This window comes from Pongo abelii, chromosome 20 (genome assembly GCF_028885655.2).
Source record: "Pongo abelii isolate AG06213 chromosome 20, NHGRI_mPonAbe1-v2.0_pri, whole genome shotgun sequence".
Lineage (NCBI taxonomy): Eukaryota > Metazoa > Chordata > Mammalia > Primates > Hominidae > Pongo > Pongo abelii.
This window is the reverse complement of record NC_072005.2, coordinates 4,043,693-4,063,951: the sequence shown is the minus strand read 5'-3', so window position 1 is coordinate 4,063,951 and position 20,259 is coordinate 4,043,693. Positions and strand designations below refer to the sequence as shown.

The window sequence follows — 20,259 nt, the reverse complement described above, 5'->3', positions numbered from 1 at the left end:
TTTGCCTTGGCTTGCCTTTAGTGATCCCAGTCATAATATTTATTCAGCATTTGCCGTGGAGCCTTTTTTCCAGGGCCATCACAGTGGGTGGATCAAGTAGGTGAAGTTTGACTTCTGGACTCCTCTCTGCTTCTCCTCACCCCGTTTATGACTCTTGGGAGCCCTACTGCCCTCGAGAGAGAGCACTCCCCCTTCTCTTATCAAAACCTGCTGGAGCTGGGCACGGTGGCGCATGCCTGTAACCCAAGCCCTTTGGGAGGCTGAGGCGGGAAGATTGCTCAAGCCCTGGAGTTCCCGATCAGCCTGGGCAACAGAGCAAGACCCCATATCTACAAAAAAGTTTAAAAATTTAGCCAGGCAGCCTGGCCAACATAGTGAAACCGCATCTCTACTAAAAATACAAAAATTAGCCAGATGTGGTGGTGGGCACGTGTAATCCCAGCTACTCAGGAGGCTGAGGCAGGAGGATCACTTGAACCCAGGAGGTGGAGACTGCAGTGAGCCGAGATCATGCCACTGCACCCCAGCCTGGGTGACAGAGCAAGACCCTGTATCAAAAAAAAAAAAAGGGCCGGGCACGGTGGCTCACACCTGTAATCCCAGCACTTTGAGAGGCCAATGCGGGCGGATTGCGAGGTCAGGAGATCGAGACCATCCTGGCTAACACAGTGAAACCCTGTCTCTACTAAAAATACAAAAAATTAGCTGGGCATGGCGGTGGGCACCTGTAGTCCCAGCTACTCGGGAGGCTGAGGCAGGAGAATGGCATGAACCCAGGAGGCAGAGCTTGCAGTGAGCTGAGATCGCGCCACTGCACTCTAGCCTAGGCAACAAAGCAAGACTCCGTCTCAAAAAAAAAAAAATTAGCCAAGCATGGTGGTGCACACCTGTAGTCCCAGCTACTCCGGAGGCTGAGGCAGGGGGATCGCTTGAGCCTGGGAGTTTGAGGCTACCATGAGCTGTGATTGCACCACTGCACTCCAGCCTGGGCCACAGGGTGAGACTTTTTCTCAAAAATAACAATACCTATTATTATGAACTTTAGAAGCCTTTTGTACACCTCAATGAAGGGATTTCAGGTATCTGTGAACAGGGAGGATAAGAATAAGCACTTGGCTGGCATGGTAGCTCACGCCTGTCATCCCAGCATTCTGGGAGGCTGAGGTGGGTGGATCGCCTGAGGTCAGGAGTTTGAGACCAGCCTGCCCAACATGGCGCAACCCCGTCACTACTAAAAAATACAAAAATTAGCTGGGCGTGGTGGCGCTCGCCTGTAATGCCAGCTACGCAGGAGGCTGAGGCTGGAGAATCACTTAAACCTGGGAGGCAGAGGTTCCAGTGAGCCAAGATCACGCCACTAAATTCCAGCCTGGGCCACAGATAAAGATTCTGTCAAAAAAAAAAAAAAAAAAAAGAAGAAGAAGAAGAAGCTCTTGTGGGGACAGAAGGACTTTTCACTGCCATTGACCTCATAGCATTTTATCCACTGAACACGACTACATATCTCAAAGTGACAATAACTCGGAATCTAAAGTAAAATTCCTGCAGTCATTTTCAGCAATGTGTTTAAGTACGTGTTCTCTCTGTAGACTATCTGTCACTTTATTGCTAACACATCATTGTTTGTTTGTTTGTTTGTTTTTTGTTTTTTGTTTTTTGTTTTTTTTTTGGCGTAAGAATATCACTGTATTTATTTTCCCTCAGGTAACTTTTCTATGTCTTCACCATTTTCTCTTCAAAATTAGAAGAAAAATATCCCAAAGTTTAGAACTGGATCACTTGGCCCTTTCTCTTCTTATCTCCTCCCAGTTCAAAATGCTTGCATCTCTTAATGGCCAGCATCCTCTTGGATCTGCAGTTAGGCTCAACACATTCCAGCCTTAGCACAATCTTCTTTGTGGTCTTAGCCTTCTTCCGGAAACTTGGCTTTGTCTGCCCACCATAGCCACTCTGCTTCCGATCATAGCGCCTCCTTCCCTGGGCATACAAAGAATCCTTGCCCTTCTTATACTGTGTCACTTTGTGAGGCTGATGCTTGCCACACTTCTTACAGAAGGTTCTTCGGGTTTTAGGTACATTGACCATCTTTGCAGCAGGGCTGTTTTGTCTATATGATGAAAACGAGAAACGGCGTCCAACACCCTCGCCTTTCGCAGCTCTCGCCTAACCTGTTTGTTTGTTTTGATACAAGGTTTCACTCTGTCACTCAGGCTGGAGTGCAGTGGCACCATCTTGGCTCACTACAACTTTTGCCTCCCAGGCTGAAGTGATCCTCCCACCTCAACCTCCCAAGTAGTTGAGGCTACAGGTGCGTGCCACCACGCTTGGCTAATTTTTGTATTTTTTTGTGATGAGGTTTCTTCATGTTGCCCAGGTTGGTCTCAAACTCCTAGGCTCAAGTGATCCTCCCACCTCAGCCTCCCAAAGTGCTGGGATTACAGGCATGAGCCACCACGCCAAACCCTCTTTTTTTTTTTTTTGAGACTGAGTTTCGCTCTTGTTGCCCAGGCTGGAGTACAATGGCCACTATCTCGGCTGACTGCAACCTCTGCCTCCCAGGTTCAAGCAATTCTCCTGCCTCAGCCTCCTGAGTAGCTGGGATTACAGGCGCCCACCACCACACCCGGCTAGTTTTGTGTTTTTAGTAGAGACGGGGTTTCACCATGTTGATCAGGTTGGTCTTGAACTCCCAACCTGAGGTGATCTGCCTGCCTCGGCCTCCCAAAGTGATGGGATTACAGGCATGAGCCACCACACCTGGTCCCTCCCATGTTTTGAGCCAAGTGGTAAAGTCAATAAAAGCTTGACAATGGAACACGTCCCTGTATAAAGCCCTGCATTGCCCAATGTGTTTGCACACTGTTGTCAATTCTCATAAACCCACCCAGCAGAACATACAACAGCGTGCTGGCCCGGGAACCACAGGAGTTTCCCATTGTGCAAAAAATACAATGTCATCAAATGAGCAAGAGTTTATCATTATTTAATTTTTTTTTTAATTTTTTTTTTTGAGACGGAGTCTTGCTCTGTCGCCCAGGCTGGAGTGCAATGGCACGAACTCGGCTCACTACAACCTCTGCCTCCCGGGTTCAAGCAATTCTCCTGTCTCAGCCTCCCGAATAGCTGGGATTACAGGCACGTGCTACCATGCCCGGCTAATTTTTTTGTATTTTTAGTAGAGACGGGGTTTCACCATGTTAGCCAGGAAGGTCTCGATCTCCTGACCTCATGATCCTCCTGCCTCGGCCGCCCAAAATGCTGGCATTACAGGCGTGAGCCACCGCGCCCGGCCACAAATATATTTTTTAAGTGAAATTTAATTTTGCCTTGAACTTTTAAAATATAGCTGCTGGAAAATTTAAGAGGATACCTCAGGAACGTGGAGATAAACAATAAATAAGTGAATAAATAAAAGTCTATGTGGGCCGGGCATGGTGGCTCACGCTTGTAATCTCAGCACTTTGGGAGGCTGAGACGATCCACCTGAGGTGAGGAGATCGAGACCAGCTTGACCAACATGGTGAAAACCCATCTCTACTAAAAATACAAAAATTAGCTGGGCACAGGGGCTCATGCCTGTAATCCCAGCACTTTGGGAGGCAGAGGCAGACGGATGACCTGAGGTCAGGAGTTCGAGACCAGCCTGGCCAACATGGTGAAACCCCGTCTCTACTAAAAATACAAAAATTAGCCAGGCGTGGTGGCAGGTGCCTGTAATCCCAGTAACTCAGGAGGCTAAAGCAGGAGAATCGCTTGAACCCTGGAGGTGGAGGTTGCAGTGAGCCAAGATTGCACCACCGCACTCCAGCCTGGGTGACAGAGTGAGACTCCATCTCAAAAAAGAAAAAAAAGTCTACGTGGTCTATTGGACAGAATCCTGGCTCTGCCACTTGCCCCCCTGTGACTGTGGGCAAACGACTGCTTCCCCCTGCCTCAGTTTCCTCATGTGTAAAGCCAGGGACAAAGGACCAACCACACATGAGAGCATTCCCACGGAAAGTGCTAAAAAGGGACTTCCAGCTGGGTGAGGTGGCTCATGCCTGTAATCCCAGCACTTTGGGAGGCCAAGGCGGGCAGATCACCTGAGGTCAGGAGTTTCAGACCAGCCTGGCCAACATGGTGAAACCCTGCCTCTAGTAAAAATACAAAATTAGCAGGGCGTGGTGGTACGCGCCTGTAATCCCAGCTACTCAGGAGGCTTGAGCCCGGGAGGTGGAGGTTGCAGTGAGCTGAGATTTTGCCATTGCACTCCAGCCTGGTGACAGAGCAAGACTCCATCTCAAAAAAAAAAAAAAAAAAAATCTATCTGACTGCAGTCTCGTGACGCCCAGCGGATGCCCAGCTGTCCCTTCCCGGTTGCCTTAGCCCTTTGGCCCCTGCACAGCTCTGATCGTAAGGACAGTCCCCATTCTGCACAGGAGGACAGAGGAGCTGATAAGGGGATGTGACTGACTTGGCCATCGCATGAGTCAGGCAGAAGAACTGGCAACACCCAGGTCCCCTGCTACAGATGTGGGGTTGGGGGGACTTGCCCTGGGGTCCTTGAGCACCTCCCTTGTGGGCCAGTTCCCGGTGGAAAAAGTGAGTGGGTCCAAGGGGGCAGCAGCTCCCACTCCTCCTCTCCCTCCTCCCTCTCCACTCTGTTCCTCTTGCCTTCCTCCTCCTCCCTGCTCCCTCCTCCTTGGCCTTTTCCCTCCTCCTCCCTCTCCTCTTCCCCCTCTCTTTCCTCCCTGCTCCCTTCCCTCTTCTCCTTCCCCTCCCCGTCCTCTCTCTCATCCTCCCCTCCTTCCCCACTCCTCTCCCTCCTTCTTTTTCTCTCCCTCCTCTCCCTCCTCCTCAGCCTCCTCTCTTCTCCCTCCTCCTGTCTCTCACCCTCCTCCTCCTTCCCCACCTCCCCCTCCTCCCCCTCTTCCCCCTCCTCCCCACCTCTCCCTTCTCCCCCTTCTCCTCTCCCTCCTCCCTTCCTTCTCCTTCTCCTCTTCCTCCCCCTCCTCTGTGCTTCCTTCCTTCTTCTTCCACTCGCCCCTTTTCCTCCCCTCCTCCCCTTCTTTCCCCATTCCTCTCCCTCCTCCTTTCCCTCCTCCCCCTCCTCCTGTCTTCTCCCTCCTCCTCCTACTCCTCCCCTCCCCCCCTCCCTCCTTCCTTCCTCCTCCTCCCTGTTGCCCTCCTCCCCTTCCTCTCTCTTCTCCCCCTTCTCCCCTTCCCTCCCTCCTCCCCCTCCTCCTTCTCCTCTCCCTCCTCCCCTTCCCTCCCTTGTAATACAGCCAGGCAGTGAGTAAAACCCTTGTGATGTGGGTGTGCCAGGGGCCAGCCAGAGGCTGGGAGGCCACAGGGTGACTCTGGCTGGCCTCATGGGTGATGACACTGATTAGGACCTGACCCTCCAGGCATCCAACTCTCCTCTGATGTCCTGGGTGGATCCCGGGAGTTCCAACCTCTGCTCTCAGAGAGGTGGGTGAAGACAGGACACTGGAGCCAGGACCTCCAAATCCTGTGAGTTTGGGGGACTCGCTCTGCCCTTCCTAAAGAATGGAGGACACTGTGCTTGAGAATTCATTCATTCATTCATTCATTCCTGTGACTGTTATTTATTGAACACCTGCTGTGTGCCGGGTGCTGGGATCCAACAGGGAACAAGACTGAGGAGACATTCCCCACTCCCCACCCACGAGAGGAAGATGCCGAATGAAACCATTCCTGTATAAGAAGTAAATAGGCTGGGTGCGGTAGCTCACACCTGTAATCCCAGCATTTTGGGAGGCCGAAGCAGGCAGATCACCTGAGGTCAGGAGTTCGAGACCAGCCTGGCCAACATAGTGAAACCCCATCTCTACTAAAAATACAAAAAATTAGCTGGGCGTGGTGGTGCACACCTACTACTTGGGAGGCTGAGGCAGGAGAATCGCTTGAACTGGGAGGCAGGGGTTGCAGTGAGCTGAGATCACGCCATTGCACTCCAGCCTGGGCAACAGAGAGAGACTGTCTCAAAAAGAAAAAGAAAAAAAAAAAGAAAGTCAGTCCCCCAGTTTCAGGGGAACAGGTTGTCTGCAGGGCGGTACTGAGAGCCAGCACCTACCCCGTCTCATCTCCTGATCCACACTTCTCAGTCCAGTCCGCACCTCCCAGTCTCGCCACCACCTCCTTCCGGTGATTGCTTTATGGCTGGTGGGTCCAAGGGTCACAGCGGACCCTCTCACCTGGAAAAGGAGGCACAGGAGGCCCCCACTGGCATCCTTCCTGTTGGTGGAGGAGGAAACAGGGCAGGGGCAGGGGGTGTCTCCTCTGCTCCATCCTACTGGGGTTGGCCTGGGGTTGAGGAGGACAGCATTTCCAGGCCCCAGGAACTGAATTATCCCTGGGCTTCCCTATCTAGTCTGTAAGATCAAGGTGTGGGCAGGATTCATTCCTTCTCTTTTTTTATGAGATGGAGTTTCGCTCTTGTTGCCCAGGCTGGAGTGCAGTGGTGCCATCTAAACTCACTGCAACTTCCGCCTCCCGGGTTCAAGCAATTCTCCTGCCTCAGCCTCCCAAGTAGCTGGGATTACAGGCGTTCACCACCACACCCAGCCAAGGGTTCATTCCTTCTGAGGTCTTTCTGCTTGGCCTATACATGCTTCCTTCTCCCTGAGTCTCACTTCACATTATCTACCTTCCTGAGCGTATCTGATTCTGTACCTAAATTTCCCAACATGTAACCCCACTATTTTTTTTTTTTTTTTTTTGAGACAGGGTCTCACTTTGTTGCCTGGGCTGGAGTGCAGTGGCACGATTTTGGCTCACTGCAACCTCTGCCTCCTGGGTTCAAGCGATTTTCCTGCTTCGGCCTCCTGAGTAGCTGGGACTACAGGCATAAGCCACCATGCCTGGATAATTTTTGTATATTTAGAAGAGACAGGGTTTCACCACGTTGGCCAGGCTGGTCTTGAACTCCTGACCTCAGGTGACCCGCCCACCTCGGCCTCCCAAAGTGCTGGGAATACAGACGTGAGCCACCGCGCAAGGCTATTTATTTATTTATTTATTCAGCCAGGGTCTCCCTCTGTCACCCAGGCCTCCCTGTAGCCTCAAACTCCCGGGCTCAAGTGATCCTCCCATCTCAGCCTCCCGAGTAACTGGGACCACAGGCATATGCCACCTAGCTCAGCTAATTAAAAAATCTGGGGTGGGGTGCAGGCATGGTGGCTGATGCCTATAATGCCAGCACTTTGGGGGGCTGAGGCGGGCGGATCACTTGAGCCAAGGAATTCAATACCAGCCTGGGCAACACAGCAAGACCCCGTCTTTACAAAAAATACAAAAATTAGCCAGGTGTGGTGGTGCATGCCTGTGGTCCCAGCTACTCAGGAGGCCAAGGCAGGAGGATCGCTTGAGCCTAGGAGGTTGAGGCTGCAGTGGTATATAATGGCACCATTGCAGTCCAGCCTGGGTGACAGAGCAAGACCCTGTCTCAAAAGAGAGAGAAAGAGAGTCCTACCCCTAGCTCAGCAGCAAACTTGTGATGTCAGAGAGTTGCTTCTCCTCTCCCAGACTGTTGGTCTATGAAATGTGGGGATAGATGTGAAGGTAATATAAAGTCCCTGCCAGCTCAAACATTGACATCAATGTTTAATCCCTGGTAGACTGGGTGCGGTGGCTCACACCTGTAATCCCAGCACTTTGGGAGGCCGAGGCAGGTGGATCTCCTGAAGTTAGGAGTTCAAGACCAGCCTGGCCTAAATTGCAAAACCCCGTCTCTACTAAAAATACAAAAATTAGCCAGGCATGGTGGTGCATGCCTGTAATCCCATCTACTCAGGAGACTGAGACAGGAGAATTGCTCCAACCTGGGAGGTGGAGGTTGCAGTGAGATGACACCACACCACTGCACTCCAGCCTGGGCGACAGAGCCAGACTGTCTCAAAAAAATAAAATAAATAAATAAAAATAATAATCTTAAGAACAATAAACATTGCATTTATTTATTTGTTTGTTTGTTATTGTTATTGTTTTGTTTTGTTTTTTTGAGATGGAATCTCACTCTGTAGCCCAGGCTGGAGGGCAGTGGCAGGATCTCGGCTCACTGCAACCTCCACCTCCCAGGTTCAAGTGATTCTCCTGCCTCAGCCTCCCGAGTAGCTGGGACTACAGGCACCTGCCACCGTGCCCAGCTAATTTTTCTTATTTTTAGTAGAGATGGGGTTTCACCATGTTGGCCAGGCTGCTCTTGAACTCCTGACCTGTGGTGATCCACCTGCCTCAGCCTCCCAAAGTGCTGGGATTACAGGTGGGAGCCACTGCGCCAGCCTGGCCATTGCATGTATTTTTACAGTTCCCTTCTATTTTGGGTATCCATTATTGGTTTCAATTTATTATCCTGTTACAAAGTTTTCTTTTTAAAATAAATTTATTGAAAAAAATGAAGTTTGGCCGGGCGCGGTGGCAGAGGCGGGTGGATCACGAAGTAAGGAGATCAAGACCATCCCGGCTAACACGGTGAAACCCTGTCTTTACTAAAAAAAAAAAAAAAAAAAAAAAAAAAAAAAAAAAAAACAAAAAATCAGCCGGGCATGGTGGCAGGCGCCTGTAGTCCCAGCTACTCGGGAGACTGAGGTATGAGAACAGAGCGAACCCGGGAGGTGGAGCTCGCAGTGAGCCAAGATCCCGCCACTGCACTCCTGCCTGGGCAACAGAGCAAGACTCCTTCTCAACAACTTTTGTAAAAGGGAACATTATAATGCTAGAGTAAGTTAAAAAGAAATGTAGTATCTGGTGCCTCAAACAGAAGCAAAATAAATAAATAAATAAATAAATAAACAACATTGTTAAATTCCAGGCAGCTACTGTTGCCTGTAGGAGGTTCTAGATTAGGCAACTTTTATTTACATGTTTATTTATTTTTTAATTTTGAGATGGAGTCTTGCTGAGGCAGAAGAATCGCTTGAAATCGGGAGGCCGAGGTTGCAGTGAGCCAAGATTGCACCATTGCCCTCCAGCCTGGGCAACAGAGGGAGACTCCGTCTCAAAACAAAAAAAAAAAGAAAAAGAAAAAAAAAGAATTATTTCATGGTAGCGGTAGCATTCACAGAAAATTATGTGACATTCTCATTTCAGCCTCTAAAAATAAAATTGTATTACGACACAGCCATGCCCAGTTGCTTACAGGTTATCTAAGGCCTCTTGCAAACTGCCAGAGCAGATTTCAGGAGTTACAACAGAGACAGTTGAAGCTGGGTGGTTTTTTGTGTGTGTGCGTGTGTGTGTGTGTTTTTGTTTTGTTTTGTTTTGTTTTGTTTTGAGACAGAGTCTCGCTCTGTCGCACAGGCTGGAGTGCAGTGGCACGATCTCAGCTCGCTGCAACCTCCACCTCCTGGGTTCAAGCGATTCTCCTGCCTCAGCCTCGTAAGTAGCTGAGACTACAGGTGCACGCGCCACCATGCCTGGCTAATTTTTGTATTTTTAGCACAGACTGGGTTTCACCACGTTGTCCAGGCTAGTCTCGAACTCCTGATCTCAAGTGATCCGCTCGCCTCGGCCTCCCAAAGTGCTGGGATTACAGGCATGAGCCACCGAACCCCGCCTAAACTGTGTATATATTTATTTAGTGTGTGTGTGTATTTATTATATGGCTCTTTAGGAAAAAGTTTGCCAGCCCCTGTGCTAATTTGGCATCCCCTCTCCTCCAAGCCCCCAACTCTGGAAGGGTAGACAGGACCTTCAAGTTGCAAAGACAAAGACCACCCCTGCTGACCCCACCACCTTTCCCACCCAGGCCCATCCTGCTGGGGGATGGGGGATACGAGGAGGACTCCGGATACGAGGCTGGACCTGCGTCTTAGCTCCCGGCTCCCTCTAGAGGATCTTATGAGAAACTCACATTCTCTACTGCAGCTGGAACTACCTAACCTCCCCCAGTCTTTCTTCTGCCACGGGGAAAGTTTCTTTTTTTTTTTTTTTTTTTGAGATGGAGTCTCGATCTGTTGCCCAGGCTGGAGTTCAGTGGTGCCATCTCAGCTCACTGCCACCTCCGCCTCCCAGGTTCAAGCAATTCTCCCACCTCAGCCTCCCGAGTAGCTGGGATTACGGGCGTCCGCCACCACGCCCACCTATTTTTTTTTCTATTTTTAGTAGAGAAGGGGTTTCACCATGTTGGCTAGGCTGGTCTCGAACTCTTGACCTCAGGTGATCTGCCCACCTCGGCCTCCCGAAGTGCTGGGATTACAGGTGTGAGCCATCGCGCCTAGTCTGTCGTTCCCATTTTACCAAACAGAAGCACCATCCTTCCAGAGGGGTCAGGTGCAAATTTCTTATTATCCCTGAGTTTTTGTCTCATACCTGCAAAACTCTACACCAGGAAAGTCTTGTCTGCTCCATGTTCAAAATGCATCCTTCCTCTACCTGGCTCAGCCTCACCTTAGCCGGCCTGGACCAGCCCACTCTCCTCCACCCTGGTTTCTCAGCTCCCACTCTCGCCCTGCAAACTTGGTCTTCCCCGCAGCAGACACCAGAGTGCATCCGTGAGCACCGGAGTCAGAGCCTGTCCCTCTTCTGCCCGAAATCTATGGCTCCCACCTCCTCAGAGGTCAATGCCCAAGTCCTCCCTATGGTCCACAACGTGCTGCATGCCATGCCCTGTCCTCTACCCCTACCCCCTCCCCATCTTCCCCTCCTCCTTCTCTCCCCCTTGCTCACTCTGCTATAGCTACACAGGCCTCCTTCCTGCTCCTCCAACACCAAGCGTGGTCCTGCCTCAGGGCCTTTGCATGGGCTGTGCCCTCTGCCTCAAAACCCTTCCCTGGTATCTGTGGGGTACACTCCCACCTCTGCCCAAATGTCACCTTTTCAATGAGACTCACCCCAACAGCCTTCTTAAAACTGCAACCTTGGCCAGGCACAGTGGCTCACGCCTCCCATCCCAGCACTTTAGGAAGCTGAGGTGGGCAGACCGCTTGAGCTCATGAGTTCGAGACCAGCCTTGGCAACATGGTGAAACCCTGTCTCTACTAAAAATACAAAAATTAGCTGGGCATGGTGGTGCACACCTGTAGTCCCAGCTACTTGGGAGGCTGAGGCAGGAGAATCACTTGAGCCCAGGAGGTGGAGGTTGCAGTGAGCCGAGATTGAGCCACTGCACTCCAGCCTAGGTGACCGAGTAAGATTGTCTCAAAAAAACGAAACGAAAACAAAAACTCCAACCTTTCCTCAACTCTCTGCTTCCACAGTTCTATCCCCTTCCTTCCCTTTTCTTTTTTTTTTTTCTTGAGACAGAGTTTCACTCTTGTCGCCCAGGTAGGAAGGAGTCCAGTGGCGTGATCTCGGCTCACTGCAACCTCCACCTCCTGGGTTCAAGCAATTTTCCTGCCTCAGCCTCCCGAGTAGCTGAGATTACACGCACCCACCACCACGCCTGGCTAATTTTTGTAACTTTTAGTAGAGACTAGGTTTTGCCATGTTGGGCAGGCTGGTCTCCAACTCCTGACTCAGGTGATCCGCCTGCCTTGGCCTCCCAAAGTGCTGGGATTACAGGCATGAGCCATCACACTCGGCCTTTATTTTTAATTTTTAGACAAGGTTTCCCTATGTTGCCTTGGCTAGTCTGGAACTCCTGGACTCAAGTGATCCTGCCACCTCAGCCTCCCAAAGTGCTGGGATTACAGGCATGAACCACTGCACCCAAGTTCCTTCCCCACTTTATTCATCTATTTGGCTCTTCCTGGCATCTTATCTGTGGCCTATTTCTCCCCCAGACTGTAAACTCTGTGAGGGCAGGGGTTTTGTCTCATCCAATGCATGGCACTCAGTAGGGTTTCAATAAAAATGTGTCAAATCAATGAACCTTAAGAAAAGTGACTCACAGTAGTTTGATAATAAAGAACATGGCTGGCCGGGTGCGGTGGTTCTCGCCTGTAATTCCAGCACTTTGGGAGGCCGAAGTGGGGGGTGGATCACGAGGTCAGGAGATCGAGACCATCCTGGCTAACACGGTGAAACCCCGTCTCTACTAAAAATACAAAAAAAAATTAGCCAGGCGTGGTGGCAGGTGCCTGTAGTCCCAGCTACCTGGGAGGCTGAGGCAGGAGAATGGCGTGAACCCGGGAGGCGGAGCTTGCAGTGAGCCGAGATGGCATCACTGCACTCCAGCCTGGGTGACAGAGCGAGACTCTGTCTCAAAAAACAAAACAAAACAAGAACATGGCCAAAAGCAAAACAAAACAAAACAAAACAAACAAACATGGCCATGTTTCGTGTCTCAAATGCCTCCCAATGTAATCACACCCTGTATTGCGGTGGGCAAATTAGAGACCATAGCTCACTGCCTATTGTTGTACAGCCTGAGTTAAAAACTGATTTTATGGCCGGGGCATGGTGGCTTCCGCCTGTAATCCCAGCACTTTGAGGAGCTGAGGTGAGAGGATTGCTTGAGCACAGGAGTTCAAGATTAGCCTAGGCAACATAGCGAGTCCCTGTCTCTACAAAAAATTTAAAAATTAGCCAGGCATGGTGGAAAGTGCCCATAGTCCAGGCTACTCAGGGGCTTGAGGTCGGAGGATCACCAGAGCCAAGGAGTTTGAAGCTGCGGTGAGCTATGACTGCGCCACTGCACTCCAGCCTGGGTGCCAGGTGAGATCCCGTCTCTAAAATATTTGTTTTAAATTATTTTATTGCCAGCATAATAGGTCACGCCTATAACCTCAGCACTTTAGGAGGCCAAGGTGGGAAGATAGCTTGAGCCCAGGAGTTTGAGATCAGCCTGGGAAACAAAGTGAAACCTGTCTCTACAAAAAATTTAAAAATTAGCAGGGCACGGTGGCACGTGCCTGTGTCTCAGTTACTTGAGAGGCTAAGGTGAGAGGATCGCTTAAGCCCAGGAATTAGAGGCTGTGGTGAGCTATGATCGTGCCACTGCACTCCAATTTGGGTGACAGACAGACACCCTGTCTTTCTAAAAAAAGAAAAGTGGAGGCCGGGCATGGTGGCTCATGCCTATAATCCCAGCACTTTGGGAGGCCGAGGTGGGCGGATCATGAGGTCAGGAGATCGAGACCATCCTGGTTAACACGGTGAAACCTCGTCTCTACTAAAAATACAAAAAATTAGCCGGGCATGGTGGCGGGCGCCTGTAGCCCCAGCTACTCAGGAGGCTGAGGCAGGAGAATGGTGTGAACCCGGGAGGTGGGGCTTGCAGTGAGCCGAGATGGCACCACTGCACTCCAGCCTGGGTGACAGACAGAGTGAGACTCCGTCTCAAAAAAAAAAAAAAAGAAAAGAAGAAAAGAAAAGTGGAAACTGAGGCCCAGAGGGTTGAAATGAGTTTCTCAAGACCCCATGTTTCTGAGACTCCCTGTTTACCAAATTCTCCAAACAGGACCTCAAATTCCTCACAGGAAGTGCAGAGATCACATTGACAAATCAATAATTCCATACATTGCATGTCAGAGAGAGCGCCGCACACACCCATTTGATCTTGCTAAGCCTGGGAAATTTTTAATTGTCCCTGTTTAAAAAAAAAAAAGTCATTGCACTTTCTAGAACCTTGGGTTTGGAACTTTGATCAGAGCGATTTCAACATGTTGTGAAAACCTCATTTTAACTTTATCTTTCTTCCAGGCATTTCACTTCAATCAGAACTTGGTAAGGCCGGGCGCGGTGGCTCGTGCCTGTAATCCTAGCAATTTGGGAGGTGGAGGTGGGTGGATCACCTGAGGTCAGGAGTTCGAGACCAGCCTGGCCAACATGGCGAAACCCCATCTCTACTAAAAATACAAAGATTAGCCGGGTTCGGTGACACATGCCTGTAATCTCAGCTACTCGGGAGGCTGAGGCAGGAGAATCGCTTGAACCCAGGAGGCAGAGGTTGCAATGAGCCGAGATCATGCCATTGCACTCCAGCCTGGGCAACAGAGTGAGACTCTATCTCAAAATATAATAATAATAAAAATAAATAAATAAATCATGGGAAAGCGAAAAAATACACTTTATGTGTTCTTATTCCCTCCCGCAATTAAACCCCTTTCATTTTCCCATGTTCTCTCCCATTCATCTACACAAATCCTTGATGGCAGAGCGATAAAATAAATGTCATCATGAGCATCCATCGGCCAGGACGTGGCACAGAGTCATAAAACAACTCTAGGCCGGGCACGGTGGCTCACTCCTGTAATCCCAGCACTTTGGGAGGCCAAGTCAGATGGATCACAAGGTCAAGAGATCAAGACCATCTTGGCCAACACGGTGAAACCCTGTCTCTACTAAAAATACAAAAAATTAGCCAGGCGTGGTGGCACGTGCCTGTAATCCCAGCTACTTGGGAGGCTGAGGCAGGAGAATCACTTGAACCCGGGAGGCGGAGGTTGCAGTGAGCCGAGATTGCACCATTGCACTCCAGCCTGGCGACAGAGTGAGACTCCATCTCAAAAAAAAAAAAAGAAAGAAACTCTAGAAACCAGCTGGGTGTGGTGGTTCATGCCTGTCATCCCAGCACTTTGGGAGGCCAAGTTGGGCAGATCACCTGAGGTCAGGAGTTCGAGACCAGCCTGGCCAACATGGTGAAACCCCGTCTCTACTAAAAAAACTACAAAAATTAACCGGTTGTGGTGGCAGGTGCCTGTAATCCCAGCTACTTGGGAGGCTGAGGCAGGGAGAATCACTCGAACCTGGGAGGCAGAAGTTGCAGTGAGCCGAGATGGCACCACTGCGCTCCAGCCTGAGCGACAGAGCGAGACTCCATCTCAAATAAATTAAAAAAAAAAAAAAAAGAACTTCACTTGGTCATCAAAAATGTGGATGACTTCTGTGATGAATCACATAATCATTTCAGAATACTGGAAAATATTTCCTTATTCTTTTTTTTTTTTTAAGACAGAGTTTCACTCTTGTTGCCCAGGCTGGAGTGCAATGGCGTGATCTCCGCTTACTGTAACCTCCGCCTCCCGGGTTCAAACCATTCTCCCGTCTCAGCCTCCCGAGTAGCTGGGATTGCAGGTGCCCAACACCACTCCCAGCTAATTTTTCTATTTTTAGTAGGGACAAGGTTTCACCATGTTGACCAGGCTGGTCTCAAACTCCTAACCTCAAATGATCCTCCCGCGTCGGCCTCCCAAATTGCTGGGATTACAGGGGCGAGTCACCGCTCCTGGCCTAATTTTTGCTTGTTTGTTTGTTTGAGACAGAGTCTCGGTCTGTCCCAGGCTGGAGTACAATGGTGCAATCTCAGCTCACTGCAACCTCCGCCTCTCGGGTTCAAGGAACTCTCCTGCCTCAGCCTTCCCAGTAGCTGGGATTACAGGCACCTGCCACCACGCCTAGCTAAGTTTTGTATTTTTAGTAGAGACGGGATTTCACCATGTTGCCCAGGCTGGTCTCGAGCTCCTGACCTTGTGATCTGCCTACCTCAGCCTCCCAAAGCGCCGGGATTACAGGCGTGAGCCACTGTGCCTGGCCTAATTTTAAATCATAGCTATTAACCACCAGTTCCCAAATTTCCCAAAACTTGAACAAATTGGCTCTTGCCCACCAGAAGGAGCTGGCTTTGGCACAGCACTGCTAAGCTTCTCTCAGAGCATCCTGTTTTCCTCCTTGAACACTGCACCCCAGGATGTTAAGTTAATCAGCTGCAGCTCTGGAAGAAAGCTCAGATTGGTTTCTTCCAAAGTTTCAGATTAGAACTACCCTGGGAGCTCGGCCATAGGCTGAGAGCAAGAGAGGTTCCATCAGGAACTCACTGGAATAGGATAAGAACATCCAGTGATCCAAGGCACCAGGCTTTGAGCCAGGTATGTTTGCCCCAAACCCCTGCAGGTTGCACACTGCCACCATGCCACAAGGTCCCCAAAGCAGCCACGTTCACTTGCTCACATCTGTGCTCACCAAACACCTCCCGTGTGTCAGGCTTGGTGCTGGCAGCTAGGGACGCCAAGATGGATGAGTTCCCGGCATTCCAGGAACTCACAGACTTCACGAAATTCAGTTAATCATGTGTTCATATCCCTAAACATTATAAGGTGCACTTTTCCTTTTCTTTAATTTATGTATAATCTTTCTTTTCTTTTTTCTTTCTTTTTTTTTTTTTTTTTTTTTTTTTTTAAGACGGAATCTCTCTCTATTGCCCAGGCTGGAGTACCAGTGGCGCAATCTTGGCTGACTGCAACCTCCGCCTCCTGAGTTCAAGCGATTCTCCTGCCTCAGCCTCTCAAGTGTCTGGAACTACAGGCATGAGCCACCATGCCTGGCTGGTTTTTGTATTTTTAGTAGGGATGGGGTTTCACCATATTGGCCAGGCTGGTCTTGAACTCCTGACCTCGTGATTCCCCCATCTCGGCCTCCCAAAGTGCTGGGATTACAGGCGTGAGCCATGGCGCCCAGCCCTAATCTTTTTAAAATTGTGGTAAATACATGTATATCAAAAAATTTACCATCTTAATCTTTTCGTTCCTTTTTTTTTTTTTCTTTTTGAGATAGGGTTTTGCTCTCCTGCTCAGGCTAGAGTACAGTGGTGTCATTATAGCTCTCTGCAGCCTTGACCTCACAGGCTTAAGTGATCCTCCTGCCTCAGCCTCCCGAGTAGCTGAGACAACAGGCGTGCACCACCACACCCAGATAATTGTTTTTTCTAGAGACGGGTTTTTGTTGTTATCGTTGCTGTTTTTTGAGACGGAGTCTCACTCTGTCTCCCAGGCTGGAGTGCAGTGGCGTGATCTCGGCTCACTGCAACCTCCACCTCCTAGGTTCATGCCATTCTCCTGCCTCAGCCTCCCAAGTAGCTGGGACTACAGGCGCCCGCCACCAAGCCTGGCTAATTTTTTGTATTTTTAGTAGGACGGGGTTTCACTGTGTTAGCCAGAATGGTCTTGATTTCCTGACCTCGTGATCCGCCCGCTTTGGCCTCCCGAAGTGCTAGGACTACAGGCGTGAACTACCACACCCAGCTGAGACGGGGTTTTGCCATATTGCCCAGGCTGATCTCCAACTCCTGAGCTCAAGTGATCTGCCCACTTGTGCTCCCAAAATGTTGGGATTACAGGTGTGAGCCACTGTGCCCAGCCAAATTTTGTTTTTGTTTTTGAGATGGAGTTTTGTTCTTGTTGCCCAGGCTGGGGTGCAGTGGCACAATCTCAGCTCACTGCAACTTCTGCCTACTGGGTTCGAGAGATTTTCCTGTCTCAGCCTCCCTCCCAAGTAGCTCTGATTACAGGCGTTTGCCACCACACCCGGCTGATTTTTGTATTTTTTGGTAGAGAGGGGTTTCACCATGTTGGCCAGGCTGGTCTCGAACTCCTGACCTCAGATGATCCGCCACCTCGGCCTCCCAAAGTGCTGGGATTACAGGCGTGAGCCACCACGCCCAGCCTCTTTTGCCTTTTGAGACAGAGTCTTGCTCTGTCACCCAGGCTGGAGTGCAGTGGCACTATCATAGCTCATTGCAGCCTTGAATTCCTGGGCCTGAGTGATCCTCCCACCTCAGCCTTCCAAGTAGCTGGGACTACAGGTGTGCACCCAGCTAAGGTTTTTTTTTTTTTTTTTTGGTAGAGACAAGGATCTCACTATGTTGCCAAGGCTGCTCTGGAACTCCTGGCCTCAAGCCATCCTCCCCCCTCAGCCTCCCATAGTGTTGGGATTATAGGCAAGAGCTACTATGCCTGGTCAGTATTTTTATTTTAGCCATTCTAATAGGTGTATGGAAGTATCTCATTGTGGTTTTAATTTGCATTTCTCTAATGGCTAATAACACTGAGCCATTTTCATTTTATAAAAACGGTGTCATAAGGCCAGGCGCGGTGGCTCACACCTGTAATCCCAGCCCTTTTGGAGGCCAAGGCGGGCAGATCACTTGAGGCCAGGAGTTCAAGACCAGTCTGGCCAACATGGTGAAACCCCATCTCTACTAAAAATACAAAAACATTAGCTGGGTGTGGTGGCACATGCCTGTAATCCCAGCTACTCAGGAGGCTGAGGCAGGAGAATCACTTGAACCCAGGAGGCGGAGGTTGCAGTGAGCCGAGATTGCACCACTGCACTCCAGCCTGGACAAAAGAGCAAGACTCCATCTCAAAAAAAAAACAAAAAAGTTGTCATAAGGCCAGGTGAGGTGGCTCATGCCTGTAATCCCAGCACTCTGGAAGGTCCAGGTGGGAGGATGGCTTGAGGCCAGGAGTTCAAGCTTATACTGGCCAACACAGCAAGACTCTGTCTCTTTAAAAAATTAATTAAAAAATAAAAATGGCGCTATAGTCTTTTATAACCTTTCTTTTTCTTTTTTTTTTAATTGAGTCTCACTCTGTCTCCCAGGCTGGAGTGGTGCTATCTTGGCTCACTGCAACCTCCGCCTCCCCAGTTTAAGCAATTATCCTGCCTCAGCCTTCTGAGTAGCTGGAACTACAAACGTGCACCACCACACCTGGCTAATTTTTGTATTTTTAGTAGAGACAGGGTTTTACCATGTTGCCCAGGCTGGTCACGAATTCTTGACCTTAGGCGATCTGCCTGCCTCGCTCTCCCAAAGTGCTAGAATTAGAGGCGTGAGCCACTACATCCAGCCTTTTTCTTTCTTTTCTTTTTTCTTTTTTTTTTTTGAGATGGAGTCTCGCTCTGTCGCCCAGGCTGGAGTGCAGTGGCGTGATCTCAGCTCACTGCAAGCTCCGCCTCCCGGGTTCACGCCATTCTCCTGCCTCAGCCTCCTGAGTAGCTGGGACTATAGGCGCCCGCCACCCCACGCGACTAATTTTTTTTTTTTTTTTTTTTTTTTTTTTTTTTAGTAGAGACGGGGTTTCACTATGTTAGCCAGAATGGTCTCAATCTCCTGACCTCGTGATCCGCCCATCTCAGCCTCCCAAAGTCTTGGGATTACAGGCGTGAGCCACCGCACCCAGCCCGCCTTTTTCTTTTGTTTTCTTTAGAGAAAGGGGGTCTCACTATGTTGCCCAGGTCTTCCTGGAACCCCTGGACTCAAATAATCCTCAAGCCTCAGCCTTCCAAGTAGCTGAGACTAACTAAGATTCTTTTATGCTGTTGTCACTTAGGAATTTTCTGCTGTATCATATTTCTCTGTGGGACTGCACTAGGACGTATTTTTCCATTCTCCCATCAATGGACTCTGTGTACTTTCCAAATTTTTGCCATTGAGAACATTATTGTGTGAGTCTCCTGTTTGCACACAGGCAAGAGTTTCTCTAAGTCATATGCCCACGATCCGAACTGCTGAGTCACAGCGTGCTCACGATAGGGTTAAATTGCTTTCCAAAGGGGTCGGTTCGCTGTTCTGTCAGTTAATTCATTGCACAGGTGAGAGAGATAAAGTTCACAGGACATTGCTAGTTGGAAACAATGTACACATGTGATATGAACACCAGCAAGTGCCTCTACAAGATAAATGTCACCTTGGATTGAATCTATCAAGAAAGCTATTAGAAATTTATTTCCTGGGAGGAGCAATTTAGGAGACACCCACGTCTCTGGGACCAAGAGACAGATGTACTCAGAAAAAGTGTTATTGGAAGCAATGATAAGTAGAAAATATATCACAGAGAGAGGTCACAGGGCAAACTATGCTTGGTAGTAAAGATACAGAATGGGTGGAGGGGGTGTGGCTGCACTGTAACCTCAGCAATTAAAGCTCCTGTTTTATCATAAGTGCTGTGAATGGTTGCCTTATAATAAGGCAACCTGTCTCCTTGAGAACAAGAACACCTAGGTCATTCCCTCAAGTAGCACATATGTATCCAGCATCCATTATGTCCGCGGAGGTAAAGTGAGAGAGAAGGAGATACATCCAACATCTTCTTTCGCCTCAAAAATTTCATAACAGACCCGGCACAGTGGCTCACGCCTGTAATCCTAGCACTTTGGGAGGCTGAGGCAGGCAGATCACGAGGTCAGGGGTTCGAGATCAGCCTGACCAAATAGTGAAACCCCGTCTCTACAAAAAATACAAAAATTAGCCGGGGGTGGTGGCGGGCATCTGTAATCCCAGCTACTCAAGAGACTGAGGCAGGAGAATCGCTTGAACCCAGGGAAGCAGAGGTTGCAGTGAGCCGAGATCGCACCACTGCACTCCAGCCCAGGTGACGGAGCAAGACTCCATCTCAAAAAAAAAAAAAAAAGTTCATAACAGGCTGGGCTTGGTGGCTCACACTTGTAATCCCAGCACTTTGGGAGACTGAGGCAGGAGGATCGCTTGAGCCCATGGGTTTGAGACCAGCCTGGGTAAGATGGTGAGACTCCTCTCGCCCATTTCTACAAAAAATAAAAAATTAGCTGGGCATGGTGGTGTGCACCTGTCATCCCGGC

At 49.6% G+C, this 20,259-nt stretch overlaps 1 protein-coding gene across 1 annotated transcript; it reads right to left on the bottom strand.

Moving 5' to 3' along the window:
- Positions 1 to 1,673: 1,673 nt before the first annotated feature.
- On the bottom strand, positions 1,674 to 2,163 carry LOC100441020 (ribosomal protein eL42-like). Its single transcript, XM_009252606.3, has one exon. It carries the CDS (start codon positions 2,083 to 2,085, stop codon positions 1,765 to 1,767), a length of 321 nt encoding a protein of 106 aa, XP_009250881.1. The 5' UTR covers positions 2,086 to 2,163; the 3' UTR covers positions 1,674 to 1,764.
- Positions 2,164 to 20,259: the final 18,096 nt, after the last annotated feature.